At 37.7% G+C, this 27,108-nt stretch overlaps 1 protein-coding gene across 1 annotated transcript; it reads left to right on the plus strand.

Moving 5' to 3' along the window:
- Positions 1–545: 545 nt before the first annotated feature.
- On the plus strand, positions 546–26,569 carry LOC119778314 (suppressor of tumorigenicity 14 protein homolog). The gene is made up of 16 exons (XM_038277485.1): positions 546–747; positions 11,986–12,133; positions 12,659–12,816; positions 13,590–13,660; positions 13,837–14,009; positions 14,698–14,733; positions 15,022–15,250; positions 17,795–17,934; positions 20,515–20,618; positions 21,788–21,897; positions 22,726–22,856; positions 23,184–23,288; positions 24,078–24,185; positions 25,403–25,519; positions 25,880–25,999; positions 26,371–26,569. Exons 1-16 carry the CDS (start codon positions 727–729, stop codon positions 26,550–26,552), a joined length of 1,953 nt encoding a protein of 650 aa, XP_038133413.1. The 5' UTR covers positions 546–726; the 3' UTR covers positions 26,553–26,569.
- Positions 26,570–27,108: the final 539 nt, after the last annotated feature.

The following is a 27,108-nucleotide window of genomic DNA, read 5'->3' on the forward strand; positions in this document are numbered from 1 at the left end:
AATACCATAAAAATGTCTTGTATTTCAAGACAAGACTAATTTACATTTAATACAGATCTTTTCATATTGAAAATAAAAAGCGTGTAATCACTTGTAATTTAGTTGAAACCAGCAATAACTGTTTAAAAACAACTTCATTTTATTTGATTTGTTAAGTGTTGGGGTTCCTTTAAATTAAGTAATTTCAAAGTCATTTTACAAAAAAAAAAAAAATTATATATATATATATATATATATATATATATATATATATATATATATATATATATATATATATATATATATATATATATATATATATATATATATCTATATATATATATATATATATATAGATATATATATTGAGAAATATTATCTAGCTTAAAAGTACTTGTTATAGAAGACTGATTAAAATCTTAATCACACAATTCTCACATCAATGTCATCCACTGCATTATTACGATTCTGATCCATTTGCACTGAGTTGAATTTAGACAGGCATGGATTTCTGGTGGCCAGGTACACGGCAGGTGTTGTGGGCGGGGCTTATGCTCAAGGCGTGTGAGCAACAGGTTTTTTTTCTGGCTGTCTCAAGCTCTCTGTTCGCTAGGAAAAGGTTGTGATAAACCTGCGAAGGACTACGTTTTGTTTTGTTTGTTTTTTAATGACTGCAGTGTTGGTTTAAGGTAGAAGACAAGCTGCAGAGTTTTTCCTGTTGGATTCAGGTTCCGCCTGTCTGTTGAAATGAGCTCTGCCAGATATCACGTAAGTGGAGACTTTTTTTCCTTTACTTTAGCCAGGTAGCCTGTTGGGATGAAATATATAACAAGAGAGACCTGGACAATAACTTTGGAACACGTTTAAATATCTGTTTGCTCCGCGCTGGTTGGTTTTCAGAGGAAACGAGTCTGAAATATTTATTCTGTAGCAGTTTGTAGCTGCAGTTTGTTGTCACTGCTGAACTTCCGGTATTCCACCTGGAACCTCACCTATCCTTCCATAAACACACTGGATCCCTTCTGACAAGGACGACAGTCTGAAAGTTAACTTTTTTTATTATTTCCTTATAAAGCAAGATGAAATTTAACTTTTTGCTTAAGATTGATTGGTCTCTATCAATATAATTGGTTATATCCAAATTTGTGTCAGATCTGTAATTGTGAGTTTTAATCATAATGACCTATTTTTAATTAAAGTATTAAGAGACATTATGCCCTCTTGGTAATGGCATTTGCTTTCTGAATTTTGAGAGATTTCCAATGGTGTTTAGTGAATACACGCACAAACAAAATAAATATATGCATAATCTGACTTAATTTTCAAGCAACATTTTCCTTATTTGAAGAGTACTCTTTTTTTTTTTTTTTTTTTTCTTTTCTTCCTGTGCTCTGTTCCCATCTATTGCACAGCCTGTGTGGCAGCAGCCAGTTTACTATATATTTTTTCTCTTGTTGGTTCTGTAAAGGCGCCTCACTTGTTATTAGGATTTCTAACCAATATATATTAAAGGCACCGATCTACATGTCTCTAAGAAAAAGTATCTGTCTCGCCTTTTGAGGCTGCATCAACCCTATAAATCCCACCCCAAACACACACACACACACACACACACACACACACACACACACACACACACACACACACACACACCGACCCTTGTGTGACATGAGTCACAAACTGCTGATTATAGCAGGTCACTAACATTCTGAGAAGGCGGTACGTTCCCCGGGTTCAAATCTTTTAGCAGGCCGCTTTGGGTCCCTGAACCTGAGAACATTCACGTGATGATGCACAGCAGCCATCATGGATTAAATTTAGGAGACACATTTAATTTGAATGTACCAAAAATTGCTAGTAAAGACTGTTATTTATTCATTTACTTAGAAAAGCACCCTTTTAAATCAGAAAACATCAAAGCACTTTGCACTACATTCATTCACCAATTCCCACACAAATTCACACACTAATGGTGTCAAGCAACACTGCAGCTTCCCTGTGGTACATCAGATATTTTGTTATAAATACGAGTTAACGGGATCTTTTCTTTACAGATTAATTCTATTTTCAATGACGAACAAACGAAACATGGAAGCCACTTTTTTATTTTTAATCAAACAAACACCTTCCTACTACAAAGTTGCTTACATGGGACACTGTAGGGCGTGTACAGGCAGAGTTGAATTCAACTCTTTCTTAGAAACCCCAATGAGCCTCTAGGAAGCCACTATACAAGCAAGGAATGTGTTGTTGTTATTGTTCTTCCACAAAGTGTCCCGGTGTGGTGTCAGTAGCAAAACTGCAAAGGAGTCACACATTACAAAGGCACAGTAATGGCCTCAGTATAAAGCCTTTTATAGCTCAGAATTTAAACAGGCATTGTTCCCGTTTAAATTCTAGGTTAAGTTTTGCCCACTTAACCTAGTGGCCAATCTGTTCAGGGACATGCATAGATTATGTGTATTCTCCCCTTATAATTCGTTTCATGAGAAACTCTTGAATAAGAAGAGGGTAGAAGAACATATAAACATCCAGAGTTACCTGTGTTAAGTTTAGGAAATCATTAAGGTTTTGGGTGAGTGCTGTTGAAATCAAAGGGTGGGGCAACATTTAGCTGACAGCTCCATGCAAACAGTTCAAACAGGAGAATGATTAAACAGTTTAAAAGCAAATTAAACTCGGTTTAACTGGTCTCTCACAATGAGTACTGTTATCTATGGTCCAGTTTCACAGAATAAACAAAGCTGATTTCGTAAAGGGCCTCTAGTAGATCATTGAGGCGAGACCCTGTCCTTTCTTGTGCCTTGCTGACTACAAAAACTAAGGTGAATAAGTTACTACATTTACATCTCTCACCTATTATATTCATAAAAAAGAAGGTAGCTACAATAATTAATTGTTAAACACTATCATCATATATCTAATCATATTTTCTGTTCTTGTCTGAAAACGAAATTAATTTCAATACAGGTACTATTTTGTTCTTATCAAACCCTGAATAGATCTGAACTGAGGAAAAAGTAAGGACACCTTTACTTCTTAATAGCTTGGGTGACCTCCTTTGGCTGGCATATCATGAGTGAGAAGCCTCCTCTTGTAACCATCTAAGAGTCCTTGATTTTCACCTTGAAGTGTTTGGGTGATTTCTTGCACGTGCAGAATGTTTCATGTCTCTCCTTGGCTTTTCGTCACTCCGTGGCCCAACCCCAAGCCGCTCCCTATCCACTGCCTCTTCTATGTAGTATCACTCCCAATGAAGTCACACTCACAGTTGTCAGGTTGCCTGGATTGAGGGGGGGGGGGTAAATGAGAATTGGATGACCCCTTACCTCCACTGGATATGAAAATAAGTTGTTGCTATGGCAACACAGTGACAACCCATGTGCATGGCTAAAGCTATGTGGTGCAGGATGACATGTAATCAAACATTTGCCTCTTTCTTAAAATTAATTCTAATCAGTCAAATGAAAATATTTCAAAGACGACCTTCCCTTTTGGAATTAATATCGTCTTGTTTACCTGTCTTGTGTGTCCGTGTGAAAAAATGCAGCAAACCAGGTGAACTTAGATCTGAATGCCTCCTCTGAAATTCTTTTGCAGTTACAGTTGCTGTCAAATTCCAGCGAGTCTGAGTGAAGCAGACCCTCTATTTAAGGGCTGGATGGTCCACTTGTTTTACCCACTACATTGTTTGGGACTGCCCTTGTAGGGGTGGAGCCTCTGCAGTAACACTCAAATTAGAAGTTAATGCTTGGGAGTTTAGGGGACGGTTTGGGATTGGACCCAGGAGTTCTCAATTTTTAATTCTTTGCCAGCCCATTAGCTGATACACTGGTATATTTTGGATCGTCATTCTCTTAAATTTCTTTAGGTAAACACTATTAAGATACGTGTTGCATGGTATGATGTTTAACTGGCCTTGTTAAACTGTAGCAAAAGGATTCCCAGATTGTGAAACATCCCCATGCTTCACAGTTGGAGTGGCTTTTATGTAAATTTATTTTATTTTTTGTGTGTCTAGAAAACTGTTATTTGGTTAAAACAAACCTGTCATCCACTCTGATGCCCAAAGAATTCAGTCTTTGTCAGTGTTTTCTCTAGTGATCTTCAGTTTGGACTTTATTTTATTTATTTATTTGAGAAAAAAAATCTCTTTTAAACTTCCATTCACCAGAAGTCAATCTAAAGCTCCTCTCAGATATGAAAGGATGCACTTAGATGGTAGAGGCACTTTCACATCAACTGTGGCAAGCCTGCTGTGACATCTTTGCATTTTTTACATCTTTACATCTTTGAAGTGAATGGTGTTTGAAGCGCACCTTTTCAATGTGCGGCTGATTTCAAATTATTTCAAGAACCTCTTAAATCTCATGACCAGGCTTTTAAGCTGCTGCAACGTCCTTCTAAGGGCCTCAGTATGGTCCTACAATATTACCCTGCTGTTTACTTGCTCCAACAGTCAAGTTCACACACACTGCTAAATGCCTTAGTTTTAAAAAGGGCTAAGCCTTGTTCAGAATGCAGATTCTTGATGTTTTTACCCTCTAACTAATGTGAAAAGTGTTGTTGAAACCAGCTAGGGAGCTATGGGATGTCCTAATTTATTCCTCAGTGGAGTCAGCAGTTGTTTTAATTACTAGGTATGTTTTTTGACAGCTTTGATTTTCAGCATGTACAAAAATGTGTTCATATTATCAATATGTTTGAATGTGTAAGGTAATTCTAATTCTTCAACTTGACTTTGCTTTTTATGAGAAATTAAACCAAACTCAAGAATAAATCACACAAATTTAATGCCATGTATTTTACATAAGAGGTATGCCTCTGCTTTGTGTATTCAGTAGATAGCAGTCATTTGTGGTGTTTCAAAATCTGCATACGAGCTGAATAAGATTTCAGTTGATTTGGATTAGAATACTCCCAGGAACCAGCTGTGATGAAAGACTTGGTTGTGAAATAAATGTAGAACAACTAGTATTGTCACTTGGTTGTATTTAGTTGACATAGTTTGGAGCCGCTGCATTTTAACAACTGCTAGTAAAGCCGAGAGCTTTTTTTCTTTCATACATTTTAAATCTTTGCAAAGTACTGAACTGATTTTAGGGCTGATGGATTTTACTTCCATACCATTTATACTCAAATAAAAATATTTAAAAAAATGCTTGCAGAACTAGCACTTTTGTAAAATAGGGCAGAATCTGCCTAACTGGAATACATAGAAATGGCAAGTCTGAGACCTCAACCTATTATTTACTACTTCTCTCTTTTGTCTGTAGGGGAAATAATAAAACCTTTCGTCAGTTATTGGAAGTTGGATAACATAGCAGGTTAGGTCAGGTGAATAAATCAAAGCTTCAGTTCCAAGAAATCAATGTGGTTCAATTGTCAAATGCTGCAATCACTATCGAAGAAGGCGTTAATCTTTAAAACGGATCAGGAGATTTTTCAGCCCCAAAGGTTGCTAAAAAATATGCCTCAGGTACATTTAGACAAACTACTTCTAAACACTCGGTGACTGTTATGTACTTAGGCCAGAAAATAGTACTAAAAAAATCCTTAAATCTTGACATTGCGGAACATTAAAAAGAAGATTCCATTTGTGATAAATATATACAAGTTTCATTGTCTCAACTCCTCTTTTTGTCATATATCAATAGGATTATTCTGACACTTGGTGTCCCTTAGCATTTTTGGCAGCTTTATACTTGTATTTTGTCTTTGGCAGTGAGATACCTTAAAACAGCCTTATTAAATTACAAAAATACAAAAAAAGCACAGAGGGAGCAACATATCCTGTCTTTTAATGAGAGTTATACATCTCTGTATATTGGAAATCATAAGTGTTTATGGCAGATTATATACAGAAATCAAACTACCAAAGTGTTAACTTCTGAAAAATGTTAAAATTCTTCCCTCTCTGCGATGGAAGATGTCTGAGCTGATGGATGTCAGATAAGCAGTGGGTTGTGAAGCTGACTTAATGTTTTTGTTCTTAGGAGGGTCAGGGGTTATCAGAAATAATTAAAATGTTAGTTACAATGATTTGTATTGTTAGTAGTAGTTACATTACAGTACACACTTTTAATCCATGACACTTATCAAGGTATGATAGAATGTTTCCAGTGATACAGATGAAATACATTAAAACATATAGTATCACACCTCAGCGATGTTGGGAATTGACTTTAAAAAAAATATTTTGTTGATGTTGGTGTCTTCTTCATTTAAAGGGCACTTACAAACGTGTTCCTTAAAAGTGCAGCACTGCAAGAACAATAGAGGTGACATGCAATAATCGCAGTAGAAATGCAAATGGCTACACATCGTTTAATAAGGGATTAAATAAATAGAAAAAAATATGATAGAAGTATGTATTGCTGAGAAACAGGAGTGTGGGAGCTTAAATTGAGAAGAAAAGGAAAATCATGATTTTACCCTAAGGCAAACACTATGTTTAAGTATTGGCATGTCATATATGAGAGACCTTTAAGAGAATGTCTAAATCTCACTCACAAGTCAGAGCAACTCCCCCCCCCCCCCCTTTTTTTTTTGCACTCTTACCATCTTGTCAGACTGGTTAGACCACAGAGGAACAAGGAAATGAAAACTAGTTTCATGCACTCATCCTGTGGTATCTTCTTAAGTAAAACTTTTAGGGGACACTTCTCAAAGTTTACATCAGAGATAGTAAGTCTATGAATTAGAGTAGAGTGGGATATGATAAGGTGTGTATATAATGGTACAATTAGACCCTGATCAGGATGATTGATGGAGAAGAACGTTTGGGAACTTGCTGACGCCCTATCTAATGATTTACCTCATTCTGGGCCTTGATTGCTGTTACAGATTGCAATTTGAGAGCATGTGTAGTAGTGTGAACTGGGCAGGGATGGGGCTTAATTGCCGTGAGTTATCATCCAGACTCAATTAATTGAGCCCCCGTCTTATCAAGCAACAGATCTGACACATTTATTTAATATTCAAGAGAATCTCCATGTGGCACTCTGGGGTCTTCACTCATTTTTCATTCATTGTGTGTGTGTGTTTTTTTTCTCCTTATACCTACTTAAGAGATCAACAACAGACTTATTTCTTAAAGTGCTTTTTAAAGCCGCTGGTTGTATTTTTCCAAAGCTCTTCACTCATCCCCTAGTTTCTGAACGAATGTAAAGCACGTTGCCAAGGAGTTTTTAGGGTCTTATAAGCTTGATTTATACTTGATGTGTCCCCGAGGTCCTGAAAGCCAAATTACATAATTTAAGATTCTGCCTGAAGTTCTGTAAGAATACCTGCACCTTTTACTTAGGAAAATTATAACAGCTCCTGTCTGCAAGACTTCACAAAAATATGCCTTGTCTTGTTTTAGCCAATAGATATCACTATAATTAACAGGCTTTGAAAATCTATTGGAAACAAATTACTATTGCCTTCCTCATGCATTGTTGCAAGCTTGCAGTTTCTGCTATACATGACACCCTGAAGCTGGCCAGAATATTAGTTATAAGTGGAGAAGTCTCATGGAGGGTAAAAGCTGCAGACGCTCTCATTCTCAGGAAGGGAGGTACTTGTGTCAAACATAACGAAGCCTTTAGGCATATCAGTGTTTCAGAACAGATTCTGAGAAAATGTGTCCTGCCAAAGCTTGTCCCTGCACATTTGTCCAAACTGTCGCATTTCTTTCAACTGCCATACTGGAATGACAGAGGCTCAGCCCTAAGCTGCCTGCATCATCGACAGGACATATTAACTCTTCAAGTTTTTTTAACACGGACATCCTAATGACAATGTCCTGTTACCAGCTTCGTCTTCAAGGTGTGCTTTCCTGGAGTGCAGTTTTAAACGACACTGTGATGCAATCAACCAAGGAGCATATTAATCAGCTGGCAGCTTATTCAGATAATAAACAGTTAAGCACTGAAATAAACATCTTTTCTTGGCCATACTGCATTTGATGGTAAATCCCCTCTCACACCATGACAATTTAGACCAGCATATGCCTAACGCACAAAAAAAGCTGGCAAAAACGCTGGTATGCATTGGATAAGTTATGGGAAGGTTTTGTATAAGTCATGAGCACGCTGAAGAATGCTGAAAAATGCTGGCACACATCGACATATGGCAAGTACGCCAGCGTATGCCATACATCAGTAGTAGTTACCGGTAAGTTATCTGATCGTTGACATACATTAAGTGTAAGTTACTCATAAGTCATGGTGTCTACATGGTCCAAAACCTATGAGTAACTTGTGTGTAACTTATCAAGAACTTATTTCCAACGTACATCAACGTATCTGACATGTTCCAGACGACCACTGAACGTGATTCTAACTTACAGCTACTGTATAATGGCGTATTGGCAGCTTTTTGGTATGAAAAGGGGTTCACAGGTGGAAACCATCTGAACTCCTCCAGACTTCATCCACATCATAGGGTGAGCGTCAAGGTTAGTGTGATGGATCCTCTCTGTGTTCACGCCAACGGCCACGACCAACAAACTTCCTTGCAGACATGACGCTGAATCTGCTGCGACTGCAAACCCTCTTTCTGTCTTTTTCTTTTTATTTAGTTTTTTTTTGGGGGGGCGGTAAACAGCAGCCAGTTTAATATCACAATCAAAGACATCTTTTTATGCAGACCAGGCACCTCCGGGCACATCGCTGCTCCCTTTAGGACAGTGGCTTGTGCATCAATTCATGGGCATTATGCTGCCATGTGTTATGCATAAGTTAGGCTTTCATTGGACGTAAGTTCTGGACGCATCATGAAATCACTATGTATATGCCCAAAATTGAAAAAATACAAGCAACGTTAGCATATGCCAGCGTCAGTGTTGGGTAAGTTACTTTAAAAATGTAATCCGTTACAGTTACAAGTTACCTTGTTTAAAATGTAATTGTAGTGTAACTTTTTCGATTACTTTAAAAAAGTAATGTAACTAATTACTTTTGATTACTTTAAGGTTTTAATGAGTATTGACCCATGTTCAACATTTAATTTTTGAGAACTGAATGTGAACCTTAAAAAAGCACTAAGCTGAGAGGGAACTGCTGACAGGCAATCACAGGATGTCCACAAGAAGAGATGCCAGCACCAGGCATGTAAGATTTTCTCAGACTCCTCTCATCGGGCCATACACTTTTCTGTTCCTCCCCCAGGCTCTACCATTTACGCAGTTTGCAGACTAACACAAGCAGGTTCAGAAACCACTTCCTTCCTACAGCGGTCACCTTTAGGCTTGTCCCGACCCGATCCACGTATCGGATCGGACGCCGATATTGGCCAAAAAAGGCGTATCGGCACAGCATGTAAAAATGCCGATCCAGACTGCCGATCCAGTTTTTAAAAAAAAATCCGGTCCGTATTTTACAGTTTCGCCGATTGAAACAATCCATTCCACTATTTTGCACCAGTGTTCCCCAAACCCGGTCCGCATTTTCCAGAACACCTTCAAAACACCCACAGGTCTTTTTGGGTCTGTCTCCCGGCCTAACCATTAAAACAGGTGAATCGGAAGATAGCGGGGAAAATGTCAGCCGTGTGGGATTATTTTATCCTGCACGATGTGTAGATGGAGACTAGGTGTGGAGGAGATTGGGGAGTATAAGGCATTTTTGTGTAATAGTTCACTATTATTTGCACAGATTTTTTTTTTAAGCAGTGTCTTTTTTCAAGAGTAGAGTCCTGATTCTAAGTTAATAGACTATTTTCCACTCTTGTCTGTTTTGCATTTTTATTAAAACTTACAGTAATACTTGCACCTTTAACTGTTTACGGTTTTACTGTTCACTGTGCAATTTCAGATTGCTATTCATAATTTTGTCCAGTTTATCTCTTAATAAACAGGTAAGTTTGTTGTTACCAATCATTGTGTTTTATTCAATCTCACCTAATTCAGCTGGCTAGATGTTATCAAGAGTACTAAAACCCTTTTCAACATGAGTCTTACAACTAAGGCTAAATACTTTAACTTAAACTTAAATACATGCTCGGATAGGTTGGTATCGGCCAATATCGGTATCGGATCGGAAGTCCAAAAACAATATCGGTATCAGATCGGAAGTGCAAAAACCTGGATCGGGACATCTCTAGTCACCTTATTAAACTCTAATTTCCCTCCTTGCATACTGCAGGAGGGAAATTAGTGATACACCTGAATGTGAGTTCTCAGGTTGGTGTTGGATGTCCTGGACGGTTACAACAGTTTTTTATTTATTTATTTATTTTTTTTATTGCAAAGCAGACATCTGTACACTTATTTTTTTAATCTGAGGATTCAACAAGTTTCATAATCTCTGAAGATAAGGCCACGGTGTGGAAGGGACAGTTGGCTGCTCTTCTCGCTCTGCTCCTGTCTCCTCCTCCATCCTGTGTGTGTGGCTCTGTGTGTGTCATTCTTTGAGTTCCACTACCGTGCACATGCGCATGTTTTGGGAGATACACACAGAAGAGGCAGAATAGAGGCTCATGCATGAATGTCCAACGAATAACTGTGTTCTTTTAAAATAGAAAACCTGGTTTCATTTCTTAGTTATGCCCTGGATTTTTTTAGCGTTTGTGGACGCTACGTCGCTACTTGATCAAAGCAATAACGTCACTACAGGAAAGTTACTTGATAAATAAAGCAGCGACGCTACGGTCAAGCTACTGGAACATGTAGTTAAACTAATAGCTTCGCTACATGTAGCGGCGCTACTGCCCATCACTGTTTGATGCGCTGCTTGAGCTGAAATAGAACCGTCCGCTCGCTTGCTGTTCCTCAAGGAGGCTCCACCAGCACAGGATGGATCATCAGAGTGGCAAATATAATAGAGACAAGGAGCCGTGGCGGGAAAGGGCGATACAGGGCGCGAAGCAATAAAATATCATGACATATTTCGCAAAGGTTTTTCTTTATATTTTTAAAAAAATGTAACTAAATTTGTGAATCTTAATATTTTCGGAAGTAACTGTAACTGACATATTTTCTCATTGTAACTGTAACGAATTACAGTTACTCTTTTTTTTGTAATTAATTTACATAACATCGTTACATGTAATCCGTTATTCCCCAACACTGGCCAGCGTTTTAGGAGATTCTGGGAAGTCGGGCTATCTAAATCAGCAAAGTGTAACAGGGCCCTCAGTGTTATGAGTATGAAAGAAATTGTGTTGCTGAATAGTTTTGCAATAGAAAGATTCTTAACCATTAAATGAAAATATATAATTTCATGTACATAATAAGCAGTAGGTGGTAGACATTGGCAGCTCGGGCGTATAAAATGTGTTCCTCATCTTTGCTGTCATACCACCTACTGTACTTGGCTTAACCAAAACGGCAGCAGATTATTTGGCATTGTGAGGGATGTTTTGTTCTAATCAACAGACTTTTCACGTCAGGACTTGAGGAGGGGGATAACTTTTCAAAAAATAAAACTAACATATTATTGTTTAGATAATGTTCTTACAATATTTCTGTATTTTTGTCCAGCAGGGAAATCCGAGCTCATGTTGGTTGTATTAAATTATGTATTTGGAGTAGGTGTTCACCTGTCCATGAAAGCTAGCAGAAATGTTCCTTGTTTCTTGAGATAAGGCTGTGAGCGCATTGAGAGTCACATTTCCTCACTATCAGATATGTAGCGTAAGAAAAACCCCCATTTTCATGTAGTTTAGCTCATTTAATACATTAATGCTCAACTTTTCACATTGGTAAATATGGTTTGGGGTGATTGTATCATATCAGAAAACGCAATTAACAGATACATAATCAATTTCAACAGCCCTACAAAGCTGAGAGATGTTTATGGATATTGATATATTCAATGACTGACTAGATGCTGGTATACTTAATCACTATAATTATTGGTGTGTATGTATACAGCTTATACACGGATATATTAGTCAATGTTAAAAATTATTTTATAATTCATACTTCTCTGTAATCAGTATTGTTTTTCCATCTTAGATTTAGTCTTAGTCTTCAGGATGAAACTAATATTACTCCTTTTTTTTTTTTTTTCTCCACAGGGCCAAAATGGCCACCAAGAGCAGATAGTGTTCCTAACCAGCAAAGAGAAGAAGGCATCGTCAAAGAGGACTGGCATCCTGATCGGCAGCATTGTGGGACTCTTTGTCCTCTTGGCTGTTGTAGGATTCCTCATTTGGTTCTTTGTCTGTAAGTAATGACGGTTTATTTCCTAATGTATTAAATGGAGGAGACACAGGGATGGTTGTTTTGGGCACTTGACAGCAAATATACTTTTAATTGAAGTGAGAGATTAATGTATTTACATTGATAGAGTTCTTTCGTGCTAAATAGGCACAACACCTCACAATGGAAAGTGAGTCATTTACATTGCTGTGAAGGCAAAGTTCTTTGATGTATGAGTGTATAAGAGTGGCTTGGACTTTAACTTCTAATTATTTAGCCCATTTGACATCTCTGACGTTGCCTTTCAATAATCTAGAGGAGAAAGTGTCACCAGCTGTGGCACTTTTCTTGTCTTTTAAACAGTGGCTGATTATAAAGGCCTCTGAAATCTCCATAAACATAATCTTGATTCAAGAGGCTGTTTTAATTTCCATAAGAGCCAAAACAAGCGATCGTACTTTAAAACCAAGGGACATTTAAAAAAAAGTTTTCCCTTCATCCTAAAGCATTATGTTGATCAAATAACTTACTGTGTTTTTCTTCTCTCAGTTAAAGAGGATAGTGATTCCACTGTAAGCAAGCACGTAAAACCATTAGTGAAGCTTTTCAGTGGTCATATGAAGATTGATGGTGTGGATTATGACCAACAGCTGGAGGATACGTCTAGCAGCGAATTCAAGGCTTTGGCTAAAAAAATGGAGACACTCGTAAGTATAGTATCCCAGATGTCTTCAATTTTAATACATTGCTGCCACTTTCATGTAAGTAAACAATCATGGAATAATACAAAGTAGATGTAGTTTATGTCTTATAACTAGAGGGTGCTGAGGTTTCTTATTTTCCACAGAAAATCATCTTTGCATTTTCGGCACAGGTATAGAGTGAAATAAGTTCAGTGGAAAAAAAACCCATTAGACTCCGAATAAAACTAGAATGACCCAGCTTTATACCAGCATTTAAACACTCCATAGACACACGAATCTGAAAGAGTGAAGTATGTCTTGAAAAACTTCAAAAAACAATTCCTAACCTAAATTTGATTTGTTTTAACTGTTGTGTTGTTTTTGAGTTTTATATCGTTTGTGCACATGAACTGAAACGTTTGTATGCGTCTGAACCTTTTTAAATTCATAAATATCAGATATTTTATATTTATATATTTTTATGGTACTTTCATAAATTCATTATATTTGTATTGGCTTTCGAACACGCATTTATAAGTACCCAAAGTTAAGCATAAAGCGTTATTTACAAATTACAAAAAAATACAAATCCAGCTTTACGGACACACTGATACTTTAAATCAGCACAAAATCTTATTTATGAATGACAAAAAATAAATAAATAAATGTTGCTGTACAGACTCAAATCTACTTTAAAACAAAAATTCTCTCCATATAATCTGGGGACCATTCTGGATATTAAAAAGGTGTACAAGAAATTTAGAAATAAGCCATAACCTTTTTGTTTGTTACCACAGCTGGGTGAATACTACCAGAATGGTCCAATCCTTAGCAAGTTTTACACAGGATCTGCAGTCACTGCCTTCAGGTAAGAGGTTCCTAAGAATTAGATATATTGCATTTTTATCGTGTAAAAGGAGGTCAAACAATTTCTTATAAATCATAAATCCTTGTATTGTGCACAATATTAGACCCTTCTCCTTGTAAGAATACAAAAAAAAAAAAAATCTGTCATTTTTTCCCCTTTTAATCTCTAAACTACAGTGAGGGAGTTATTGCCTATTACTGGTCCCAGTTTGATATTCCAGTCACCAGCCTGGAGCTCGTACAAGAGGTATCTGAGGAGCGGGTTTTGGATGTCTTGGAAAACAGCATTAAGATGCAAAGCCTAGAGAGAAACAGTAATGAAATCAGGGTGACCGAAATCACTGCTTCACGTAAGTATGATTAGAATTAAGTGTTTAGGTTAAAGTTTCTATGTTAGCCTTAACTGGCTTAAGTTTATTACATTGAACAGTCCGGAAATTTAACATGTTTTGGATGAAATATTTAAATAAGGTCTTTGTCACGCTCCATGAGCACTGCTTTCCTTTCTACTCTCCATATCATAGTGGAATGCTCTTAGTTGTGTTTATAGGACAATAACAGATATGACAGATCTCCATCCTCTTGTGCTACATAAGAGATTACACACTTTATGTTGTTTGGATCCCTTGATAATATTAGTCAGGCTCCAGGCCTTAGAGCAATGAGAAACATTTTTCTTCCTTCTGTCTCCTCAGCACTTGTCCAGCATTTCTTGATGTCCTGGCAATAAGCCGATCACTAGGCCTTGTGACTCTGCGGTTTTTTGGTCCACTTTAAAATAATTTTGTTGGTGCATTTTTGATGGTGCTGTCCCTGATAGTTGGAAAAAGATCTATGAGTTGCTGTTGTACAGTAAGGTGACATGAAGCAGAAAGTGCTACGCACCATCACTAGCTCTATTAACTGCAGGGAAATGGAACTGAAAATGTGCGACCCCTATATTTTAGGCTCTTAAATTAAATTCTATCAGCTTCACAATTTTTGTGAACCTTTCTCCTGAATCTTTCCTCTAACCCTATCCCGTGTCTCTGTCTCCAGTAACAGATCATCGTATGGCCAGGACACCCACAGAAGGTGAGTGCAGTATGTCCAGTTTCAATCACCCGCTGGTGTCATTTTACGGTTGGCTAGATGCTCACCCCCCTGCCAGTCTGCAACTAATTATTGGCTTGTCTTGTACTGCAGTTGCTCTGTTCTTATTTTATAATTATAGAGAACCATGTGCTTGATTTGTTTGCAAAATTAAAAACTTTATGTGGATTATTAGAAATTCTCTAAAATTGAGTTTGTTTCTTAATTATGACATACTTTTCCCTTGTCTTATAATATTTTTGATTTGAACAATATTCTTCCTTTTCTCAGAGGACTGTTTCTTCCGTCTGGAAGCAGTTGAAGATGCACAAAACTTTTCATCTCCAGGGTACCCCGATGTTTACCCCCCACAGTCTTATTGTCAGTGGCAAATCCGCGCCTCACAGGAGAACACTATATCTGTCAGTTTTCCATTTTTCCACATTGAAGATGACTGCAAGGACGACTTTGTCTCAATCTTTGATTCTCTGAGTCCTGACGACTCTCAGGCCATCACACTGTAAGTAGAGGTGGTTTCATTGTCTCTTGGGATTTCTAAAAGTATTTAAAGAAGTGGAATCTAAGGTACAGAAGGAATCTAGAGACATATATATATATATATATATATATATATATATATATATATATATATATATATATATATATATATATATATATTTTGTTGGGCTTAAAAAATATATGCAAAAACCTTGGCACAATTCAGAACAGGAAGGAAAGAGTCACCACAGGCTGTATTATTGGGAGGGGGCAGAAGGTAATGTTATGTGTTGGATGGAAAACTTGGAGGATCTTCTTAAGATATTCCTCATGTCCTCCATAGAGGACGGAGACTGAGAATTTGAGGGATAGTGGAACCAACATTTTGTACAGACAAGCAGCTCAATGGCTGCATAGTACCATGGTTTTAGATGGGATCTTTCTTGACATGCTCAAAGCGAGCTTTTAAAATTGTGGCGCTTTTGTTCAAAGTCCTCTTTAGTGTTTCTCTTAAGCCTGGCTTACACTATGCGATTTTTTTCTTCTTCAATTGTTGCATGCATCTGCTGCTCACACCGTACGACTAAACGCAGGGTTTAGTCGTACGGTGTGAGCAGCAGCTCACGATTTATGTTCGGCCCGACGCTCTGATGCGATCTACCTGCTCATACTGTATGACTAAAAACCACATCAGACTCAGCTACGCAGTGAGATGGAGCTGCTCTGTAGCTCTACTGTATATCCTGAAGCCAAACAAATAGAAGGGGGACATTAAGCTCACTATAGTGAACCGCGCTGCCTTGTCAATTTGTGCAATTTTGTGCTGAGGGTCCTAGAAAGAAAGGGGGACGACGTATTTGGAAAAAGCTGCTGTGGTCCGTCAATTTTTCAGACGGAGCTGCATTTCACTCATTGCATCCCTGCCATGCTGCTGTGTTTACATCTGAGAGGAAGAATAAAAAGAAGAATCCTTATTTGCGCATGCGCCCTGAGCGATTTGCCCACGCCGGTTGGTAGAATATCAAACATGTTTGATATTCTCTCAACCTCACGATTCCTAATCGGGAGGTGGTCGTGAGAGACTGATCGCTGCTCGTAACCCTCTGTACACTACACGACTCACGATCAGGCTGAAAGTCGGCCCGATTGAAAGATTCTCGCACGACTGAAAAATCGCACTGAAAATCGCACAGTGTCACCGGGCTTTAGGGCTGGTGGAACAAGCAAAGGGTAGCGGACTGAGATGGATGTCTCAAAATAGAAGTAGTTGAAGAATTTGTTCCAGTTATTGAGAGATCAATGCCAGGTTCTTAGTTTCCTTTAAATGTTTAAAAAAGCTCTGACCAATTGTTAAACTTTAGAGCTGTTTGGCTTTGTCCCGGCCATGGAATAAGAACCGATCTTTAACTTTACTGGATTACTCAAGGAGCCATGTTAATTATTGTAGGGCATAAATTCCTGCCACACTTTCTGGATTTTTAGGGTGTACAAAGATTACTATTTCTAGTCACTATACACATGGATACAATTTAGCTATTTTTAATCTGTGTTTTTTCTTCACTGTTTCCTGCACTTATACAAACAACACTCCAACTATAGATATATTTCGTTATTCTGCATTGGTAAATCTATGGCAGAGATAACCTTCCTTTCTTATGCATTAACAATGCATGACAGCTTCAATGTGAGGGACCTTTAGTGATTCTCACATGACAACCCCGTATTTTTGTCAAATACTTTGTATTTGACAATGAATTTAGATTTAAGTTGTTTTTATGCAGGTGGAACCTGTTCCTCTTTATTACTTTTTTTTGGTTTTGTAATAACATTTACTTCTGCGTAGCCTTATGTTATATACATCCCTTTTTATTAGCTGCTTTCAGCCTGACTGAGATTAAAAATTAACTCGGAAACACCTCTCCTTTCAAATTCATGAGAAGTGTCAACTAGGATCTGACTACACTACTGGCTGTAATTGCGTTTTGTCTGTGGCGTTTTGTTTTTTAACCTATCAGATTCTAAATGAAACATCAATTATAGCTGCATGCGATTTTAAACTCTGAAGCCAATGGCAAAAAAAAAGAACAGCTTTACTGAGTGATAAATGCCTTTTATTTAAATAACACTATTGAGTAATAAGCTTTATTCAAGGTGCCAAGGTTTACAAGGACTATAATATGATGCTCTGTGATGATATTCTACAGGAGGTAGATATATTGCTGCTCTTTCAGTGTCATTTATACCTTTGTGACTTTTCCTCCAGCATGTTCAATCATTTTTTTCCCTTAATTTAACAAATATTTATTTAAAAAATCCACCAAAGCAATTTTGTTTAGTGCTGGTTGTAGTCTTCCTATTTATTTTCTCCCCTGACAAATCTTGCTTTGATATTGTTTGTTTCTTATTCTTTATGTTAAATCAATGTACTAAGGGATCGATCTTGAATGATAAAAAACAAATGAATTACTATTTGTCTTATAGATTCACATTGAAATTATTTGTGTTTTATTATTATAACTCAGTTGGAACCTGTTTTTAAAGGTTGCTTTTCCTTGTTTATCCCCAGACAATGCGGCCAAAGGCCTCCCTCTAACCTCCTGAGCGTTGTGTCATCCGGTAACATCATGCTTATTAACTTCATTGCTGACACCGATGTTCAGAAGCCAGGCTTTCTAGCAGAGTACACAATCATCCCCAAAACTAAAGGTACATTTTCACAAATTAAGAGTTCTTACCGTGGTTTCCATTTACTCACTTTTATGGGTCAAATTTATATTATGAATACTATGCAATGCTTTTTTTTTTAATTAACATTTAATGTACTTATTAAAATTATGGCTCCTATACATGTTCTATTTAATGAAAATATAATATTCCATATGCTAATTTTTCTTTTTCCTTTTATCTTTTTTACTTTACATAAATTAGAATATAAATTATTTTCCTTGACAATGAATTTGCAGTAGTGGAGTTTTACTACCTGTAAGTTAAGGCTGAAGTAGAGTTCTGATTTATCAGTGTCATGTTTGGACTAAAAACATGCACTTTTGAATATGCTGTCTGTCAGGAACCCCTCCTGAGGGAGCTGACTTCTCTCAATGTTGATGTGGTGAAGCAGCTGTATTCCAAACCCCTCGTCCTATCTTTAAGATGGTGCTTTGCCACACTTTAAAGGACGCTAATTTTAGCTGCTTATATCAATGATTTCATTCTTTTGGTTATGACAATATTTTAGGATAGGAAAATGGACAGATCGGTATTTCGGGAGCTTGTCTTTTGGCTCAGCTACCCCTTCATCACAAGAGATGGTGTCCACATTATGACTGCAGCCACCCGATCCATCTGTCACTCCATTCTCCTGCCACTTGTGAACAGGACCCCAGGATACTTGTACCCCTCCACCCCTCCTTCAACCTGAAGAGGTCAAGCCAATATTTATTATCTGAGAGCCATGGCCTCAGGCTTGAAATGACTGATCCTCACCCCGGCTGCTTTGCACTCAGCTGTGAACTGCTTCTGGCAGTAGGGAGCCAGCAGAACAACTGTTAAAAGCTGAGATGAATTCAACTGGTCCCGAACACAGACATTAACCAGACACAGCATCAAGGGTTTTTATTTTATATATATATATATATATATATATATATATATACATACATACATACACTCACTCACCGGCCACTTTATTAGGTACCCCATGCTAGTAACGGGTTGGACCCCCTTTTGCCTTCAGTACTACCTCAATTCTTCGTGGCATAGATTCAACAAGGTGCTGGAAGCATTCCTCAGGGAGTTTGGTCCATATTGACATGATGGCATCACACAGTTGCCGCAGATTTGTCGGCTGCACATCCATGATGCGAATCTCCCGTTCCACCACATCCCAAAGATGCTCTATTGGATTGAGATCTGGTGACTGTGGAGGCCATTTGAGTACAGTGAACTCATTGTCATGTTCAAGAAACCAGTCTCAGATGATTCCAGCTTTATGACATGGCGCATTATCCTGCTGAAAGTAGCCATCAAAAGTTGGGTACATGGTCATAAAGGGATGGACATGGTCAGCAACAATACTCAGGTAGGCTGTGGCATTGCAACGATGCTCAATTGGTACCAAGGGGCCCAAAGAGTGCCAAGAAAATATTCCCCACACCATGACACCACCACCACCAGCCTGAGCCTTTGATACAAGGCGGGATGGATCCATGCTCTCATGTTGTAGACGCCAAATTCTGACCCTACCACCGGAATGTCGCAGCAGAAATCGAGACTCATCAGGCCAGGCAACGTTTTTCCAATCTTCTATTGTCCAATTTCGATGAGCTTGTGCAAATTGTAGCCTCAGTTTCCTGTTCTCAGCTGAAAGGAGTGGCACCCGGTGTGGTCTTCTGCTGCTGTAGCCCATCTGCCTCAAAGTTCGACGTACTGTGCGTTCAGAGATGCTCTTCTGCCCACCTTGGTTGTAACGGGTGGTTATTTGAGTCACTGTTGCCCTTCTATCAGCTCGAACCAGTCTGGCCATTCTCCTCTGACCTCTGGCATCAACAAGGCATTTCCGCCCACAGAACTGCCGCTCACTGGATGTTTTTTCTTTTTCGGACCATTCTCTGTAAACCCTAGAGATGGTTGTGCGTGAAAATCCCAGTAGATCAGCAGTTTCTGAAATGCTCAGACCAGCCCTTCTGGCACCAACAATCATGCCACGTTAAAGTCACTCAAATCACCTTTCTTCCCCATACTGATGCTCTGTTTGAACTGCAGGAGATTGTCTTGACCATGTCTACATGCCTAACATATATATATATATATATATATATATATATATATATATATATATATATATATATATATATATATATATATATATATATATATATATATATATATATTTTTTTTTTTTTCTTTAACTAAACAAATTCATAAATGAAATTATTACTATATGTTTTCATTAGGTGTCAGAGGACGTTTGGTTTCAAAAAACACGAAACAGCAAAAAATAAAACCTCCAAAAGTTATATATCTACCAATACGGCAATTGGTAACGGGGGCAGGTGCTCCAGCCCCCCTTTGTTCACCCCACACTGCCCGATATTTTGAGATTTCTTTAAATGTCTGTGTTTTAGTTGCATTTAAGGATTAATTTTACTCTGTTTTTATTTTGTTATATTACTCACTTGGTTTTAGACTTTGCAGAATCATCATTCCCCATTACTTCATTGCTCCATTTTTCCAGATGTCTTTAAGCTGTCAAATAATCAATGGCATAATAACAATACTGCATTTTAGCCCAGGAGTGTGGAGGTGACCTATCTGAAGTCAATGGAAATCTGACATCTCCACTTCATCCAAGTTTCTATCCTCCTGCCACTGACTGCAAGTGGACCATTAAGGTTTGTGAGACCTTTTATCTAATGGGTCCTTTGGGGCAGTATATGGCTCACAGTTTTTGTGCCAAGGAAAAGCCCAACTAATTTACCGTAGTTTGGCAAGATGAGTTCTGCACCTTTTGGCTAAAATTGTCTTTAAGATTTGATGGATCACTGGCCTAGGTTACTGTGCTCCCAGTTACCTAGCCAGCCATCTATACCAAAACAACAAATATTTATAACAGCAATTATTTAAATCTGTCTAAAACCACAAGTGTAAGATTACACGGCGAGTCCACAGCACAATACTGTCCACTATATTGAATGTACTTGTTGAAATGACTGGCCCATACATCAGATTCTGAATCAGTTGCTGCTGGTAGATTTTTCTCCAAGGGGGGCTATAAAATCAAAATAGATGAGTACCAAAAAACAATCAAACATATACTAAGTTATCACACCAGTGTATTTATATGAATGCAACAACAAAAAAACAACAATTTAAAATAATTTATAAAAACAAAACAGAATTTCATGTTCAGGTTTACTTTTTGTACTTAAATTTTGCCCTTCTATCCTTGAGAGAAGCAAATTTCTCAATGACTGGTTGACGTAAGGATGGTTTTGGTTAGGTTCTTCTCCATAGAGAGCATGGCCAGGGCATTAAGCCGATCCTGTGACATTGTGATCCCGGGAAAAGTCTTAAGCCAGGCATGCACTGTGCTATTTTTTTTTTTTTTCAGTCATTGCATGCAGCTACCGCTCACACTGTACAACAAATTAGATTTTATGTAGTGTTTTATAAATCAGACCTTTAGAGAAAATCTGTGTAGAGGAGTGGTAAGAAAACTCCTGCTGCAGCATGTTCAAACCTTGTCCAGAACCACAAGAAGTGTGTGATATTTCTAACTGCAAACAAAGAATACAGTGCAGAAATATTGCATTTTTTTTCCTGATGTATATAATGCATGTCATCCAAAATAAGGAGGTTACTAACAAATCAGTGCAATTTTTGTATACATGTGTCACTGAAAGTTCACAGAGTTGTTATGATAAAAATTCAAGACTTCTGCATGCTCTGATAATGGGTGCACACTGATGTATAGGCATGCTCCCTGTGCATTGGGGTAAAATGCTTGGTCAGAAATGTTACAAATGATTCACCTGTATTTTATTTAAATTTTTTGCAACAGGTCTCTCAAGGGAAAAAAGTACGTGTGACTTTCAAGATGTTCCGCATGAAGGAGCCTGATGTAGATGTTAGAAAATGTCATAAGGACTATGTGGAAATTATGGGGAAACGGTAAGAATCCATTCCAGTTTAAAGTTTAAAGTATAATTGAATTATGGGGGGGGTCTGAATCTTTCATCGTAGGTGCATGTCCAATGTGAGAGACATAATCTAAAAAAAAGTATGCTTTTTGTTTTTAGATTATGTCTACTTTACAGCTGTATCATACAAATAAATAGTTTAAAAAATCATATATTGTGATATTTTTTTTTTTTAGATTATGTCTCACTGTGGACATCTACCTGTGATGACAATATATGCTTTACACATCACTAATGAGAAACAAATAGCTTAAATGAGCTAAAAGCAAGAAGAAAAACTTCATGTAGGCTAGCGGACAGCACAATGCTAATTTACATTGAAAATGCCATAGACATGGTAATGTAATTAGCTCTTGCTTATATTACATAAACAACTGAATTTAACTCACTAAAAATATATAGATTCGGACTGTAACATCACACACATATATATATATATATATCTCAAAAAAAGCCCAGCTATCTGTTTATCATTTAATAAAATAGTATACGCCACAGGTTTTGTCCTAATATGGTTTACTTACTCTGTTTTGAGCCTGAAATACATTTTTGCACTTTGCCTAATTAGGAGTCAAACACATCGTAGGACATTGTAGTTTTTAGTGCCCTTAATTTGGATTTTAAAAGATGTTTGTTAGTTTTACATTTCTTCCTATTTAATACTACTTGTTCAACTGACTGTCTGGTCATATTATTTTACTGAGTAACCTAAAACACTGCCTGAATACAAACATTCTGTCACCTCACATTATGTACTAAAACCCAGTCACATTTTAAATTTATTGGTTCTGTGTTTCAGATATTGTGGAGAACTATCGTCGTTGGCTCTGACCAGTGATTCCAACATTCTTGAGGTGAAGTTCCACTCCGATGAGTCCTACACCGACAAAGGCTTTTTTGCACAGTACAATGAATTTGATCCTAATGACCGTAAGTTAATTCTTATTTTTTATTGGCCAGCGCCTTCATGGGTAGTAATTTTTTTGCTTTGAAAGACAAAAGGATGGACTGTCAAGGAAAAACAGTTTATTTATCCCCACTTGAAAACCTTAGGAGTGAAATAAAGGAGTTAGACTAATGAGCAAATGGTTGTAGTATTTATGTTTTATTTGCAGCTGTTAGACAAGAGTATCTCTTCTGTCTGACATCAGCTCTGTTTGATCTGTTTTTTGATACATGCTGTACACACATTGTTGCTTTCATCTCACTGACTGTATCACTTTTGTCTATGATCTTATCTTTTGTGCATGTGATCAGCTTGTCCTGGCAAGTTTGCCTGCAGAAATGGCATGTGCATCGAAAAAAAACTAAAGTGTGATGGCTGGAATGACTGCGGCGACTTGAGCGATGAGAAGAGCTGCAGTAAGTTGATCGTGCAAGATTATTTCGCTCCTTAAAGCAACCCTCTAGGTTTTCACGCAAGTATAGGCTTAATTTAAGGACACACCATGTAAATTTTGACCACTAGGGGGTGCTATACCTGTCGCAAAAGTCACCAAACACTCAGCCGGCCAGCCTTGCATGTCTTTTGATTGGGGTCCACGCTAGGCTTCTAGGTTCGGCGATATATTCTTCCAGGTCACATAACAACAGTGCGTCTTCTCCCAACTTTCATAGATGGTATTTCAAGAGGGGAGGCCTGCTCGAGCATTGATAGTGTCAAGCGCTGCATATTGGCCTGAGGAATCATTTAAAATAACTCATATGTGTCAACTCTTTAGGTCACAAAGACAGCATTTGACAAAAACTTCAGAAACACAACTTATGGTTTCAATTACCAAAATACAGACATTTATCTCCTTAGAAAAATGAAAGCCTCCAATAAATTATTCAGTTGTTATGGTTAAGCAATTAGGTTTACTTTACCAAATGTAATGCATACTTTTGTACTTCCAGGAATCTTAAAATTTAACACGTCTGACAATGATATGACCAAGCTTTTCTATAATCCTTTGTAATCTCTGTAAGCAACTACTCTTTTTGGCCTTTATGTCTAATTCAGGCACCTTGATATTTTATAAAACTATTCAATTTTTACTTGTCAGAAAAGTAATAACTGACCATAATGGTTTTTATTTGTTGTCAATGCAGATTTGTATATATTTGTTCATGTTCATTTGTTTTTTTTTATGGAAATAAATTTTCTTTCAGGTTGTGCAGAAGAACAGTTTTCCTGCAGTAATGGTTTATGCAAGCCAAAAATGTGGCGTTGCGATCGGGTGAACGACTGTGGAGATGGAAGTGATGAGAAACACTGCAGTAAGTAATGCTACTCTCCTCAGTGTTCCAGAGTTATTTTATGATCCTGACTTTGACACCTGGCTATGTTAACATCACTATAAGGGGATTCTCAAACTAGTTCTTAAATTACAATGAGTTTTTATCAATTGCTTATAAGATAAAAATCAGTTCTTTCCCATTACTGGATGTCTTCTTAGACATCAGCTTCTCTACCAGACATCACTGATTCGCCGTCTCTGCCTTTGTTTATGAAACGTTGTCTGTGGCTATATGATGGAGGTGAAGCAGGCGGACTGAACCAGGGGTTGGCATTGAGAAGTTTTTCCAAAAATAATAAATTTCATGTTACAAATACATTGTAAATAATTTATGTGTGATTGTAAGTTTACTACCAAGTGTCGTATTGTTTTCTTAGCCACTAGCTGCACCCATCATTTAGTTTGAGTTTGAACAAAATGTCCTTGTTGAAACCAGAAAGTTTCATTGTGGAGCCGACTGTAAGTCTAGTAGTGAATTCAGCTTAGAGTAACATTAGAGCAGCATGGCTGTACATTCTCAGTTATCTAGGTCATAGCAACTGACTGGAAATAGCTTCAGAAAAACTGAGCAAAAGTCTGTGGTTTATAGGAGCAGTTTCGGGTTAGGAATGAGTCATGGCTATTTGGTACCTTTGTAACTGCCTCTGATCATTTCTAAAAGCAGTTGCATACTGACCTCATTCTAAAGCCTAATCATGGCCAGCACCAAGCAACTAATACACCAAGGAATCTAATATGGTCTTAGTACTGTTGTCCACATTGCTTTTGGCCTTTTGTCTTTCTCTATCAAACAGGGATTTTATCACATAGCTGAAATGAAAGATCAACAATTTACATGTTGATAAATATAGTGCTATTTATCCTCCACTCTGGGTTCCTGTGCAAAACCCTTAAGCCCTTATTGCTGCCTGGGTGCCACACAATGGCAGCCCACTGCTCCCCAAGGGGTGGGTCAAAATGCAGAGAACAAATTTCCTCATTGTGGAACAATAAAGGGATTTACATTATCAATAACAAGCTAATGTTTAGTGTTGATGTGGTATGGTCACTGATCCTTGGGCTAGCTGCAGAGATATCTCACTTTAAATCCTAAAATACTTGCAAGAAAAGTGAATATGGATGCTGAAAAATGTATTTGCTGCAAGCCTGCTGTCTTTCTGTCAATATAATTTCCGTTTAAACTTGATTTTTTAACAGCCGGTTGTGAGCCAAATGAGTGGAAATGTGGAAACGGGGTTTGTCTTCCCCAAGACGTTATCTGCAATAATTTGAAGGACTGTGAGGATGGAAGTGATGAGGCCTCATGCGAAAGCTGTAAGTGGATAACCAGTTTTTTTTCTGCTACAAGATGATTTTTTCAGATTGATAAAAATTACAGTACAGCCTCAGCGTTTTGTTGGATTTAACAGAGATGTATCGCTTTGGGCTATCTTAGTTCAAAGTATTTTTTCTTTGTGCTCTTTTTTTATTTATTTATTCCTTGAATTTTCTTCAAATTTTCACTTCTGTGAATAAGGGGGCATATTAAGCCTTAATCTCAGTCAATGCTCACTTTAATCTGCTCCTCAATCACTTCTCATTTTGAATTGGAGCCTCACATTTACTTCTCATTAATTGCACAGTATTTGCCCTGTTAAACATTTGTTTTCACTATCTTTTCACCGCCTTTTGCAGCTCCAAATATGTGCTCTGACTACAGCTTTAAATGCACCAGCGGGCAATGCATCAACAAGGTGAATGCTGAATGTGACCGTGTCAGTGACTGCTCTGATAATTCAGATGAAGCTATCTGTGGTGAGATATTTCTCAAAATCTCTTGTTCTTTCAATCCGGGGTTCTTTTTTCTGTTTTAGACTGCCAAAGCTGACTCTAATCTTGTCAGTGATACTGATTATAGTTGCTTAGTCGTGCAGCATGTTGGGCTGTTTGTTAGGAAAAACAGCCCCAGGCCATGGGAATTTATTTCGAATTTTCCTTGAGAAATGCATCATGTTTCATATTTTGATTTTACATCTCCTATGTTTAAGCCTAAAGGTGTATTATTATATTTTAATGAACAAGAGCAGTGACGGCAATGACTGGCATCTGTCAATGTTCTGTTAATGTATTCTCATTATTTGCTGTTTTGAATTTCTTCTCTGTAACAAATCTCTGTTGAATTCAAGACTGCGGCACCAGGCCTTACAAGCTGAACCGCATCGTAGGAGGGCAGAACGCAGACACTGGAGAGTGGCCCTGGCAGGTCAGCCTTCACTACCGGACAACTGGCCATGCTTGTGGCGCCTCAGTCATCTCGGATAGGTGGCTCTTGTCTGCAGCTCACTGTTTCAGATTTTCTAACGAGTGAGTAACGGATCTCTTACACTTAATGGCATGAACAAAACAAATAGAAATATTGTATTCAGGCCGGACACCATGGCCAAGGTGATTTTTGCGAGCACCACGGGGGGTTCATCGCCCTGCATTTCAGATGCAGTGTTTACATCCTGGACTGCATCATCAGATAGGAGGAGTTTCAGCTGTGTGAAGCTGACACCCCACTGATGTGAAAATACTAATTGGCTGAATGGTTATTACTTCTTTAGTGTAATTTGTAATTTTGTAATTTTATTAAGGATCCCCATTAGCTGTTGCCATGGCAAACAGCTAGTCTTCCTGGGGTCCACATTAAAAACATACAGTAAAAACAGTTACAAATATAAAAATTTCCAAAAATGTAATTTCTTAAAATTACTATAGGAAGTACAAAAGAACAAGTAAAATAAAACAGCCAATAAAACAAGAACAAATATAATAAAACAGTCAATAAAACAGAAACACTTCAGGGCATCAAATGGAGTCTCAGATTCTTTTTAAAAGATAATTTACTCTCAGTGTAGCGGATGTAGTGAGGTAGATTATTC

The sequence above is a fragment of the Cyprinodon tularosa genome, unplaced genomic scaffold (assembly GCF_016077235.1).
Source record: "Cyprinodon tularosa strain WSP-4 unplaced genomic scaffold, ASM1607723v1 ctg1314, whole genome shotgun sequence".
NCBI classification, from domain to species: domain Eukaryota; kingdom Metazoa; phylum Chordata; class Actinopteri; order Cyprinodontiformes; family Cyprinodontidae; genus Cyprinodon; species Cyprinodon tularosa.

Bases quoted from the DNA above. Each gene is read 5' to 3' on its own strand.
- LOC119778314 (XM_038277485.1), top strand. From the start codon at position 727: ATGAGCTCTGCCAGATATCAC. The intron at 12,134-12,658 runs GTAAGTAATGAC...TTCTTCTCTCAG, and splicing joins CCTCATTTGGTTCTTTGTCT to TTAAAGAGGATAGTGATTCC. The intron at 24,186-25,402 runs GTAAGTAATGCT...ATTTTTTAACAG, and splicing joins AAGTGATGAGAAACACTGCA to CCGGTTGTGAGCCAAATGAG.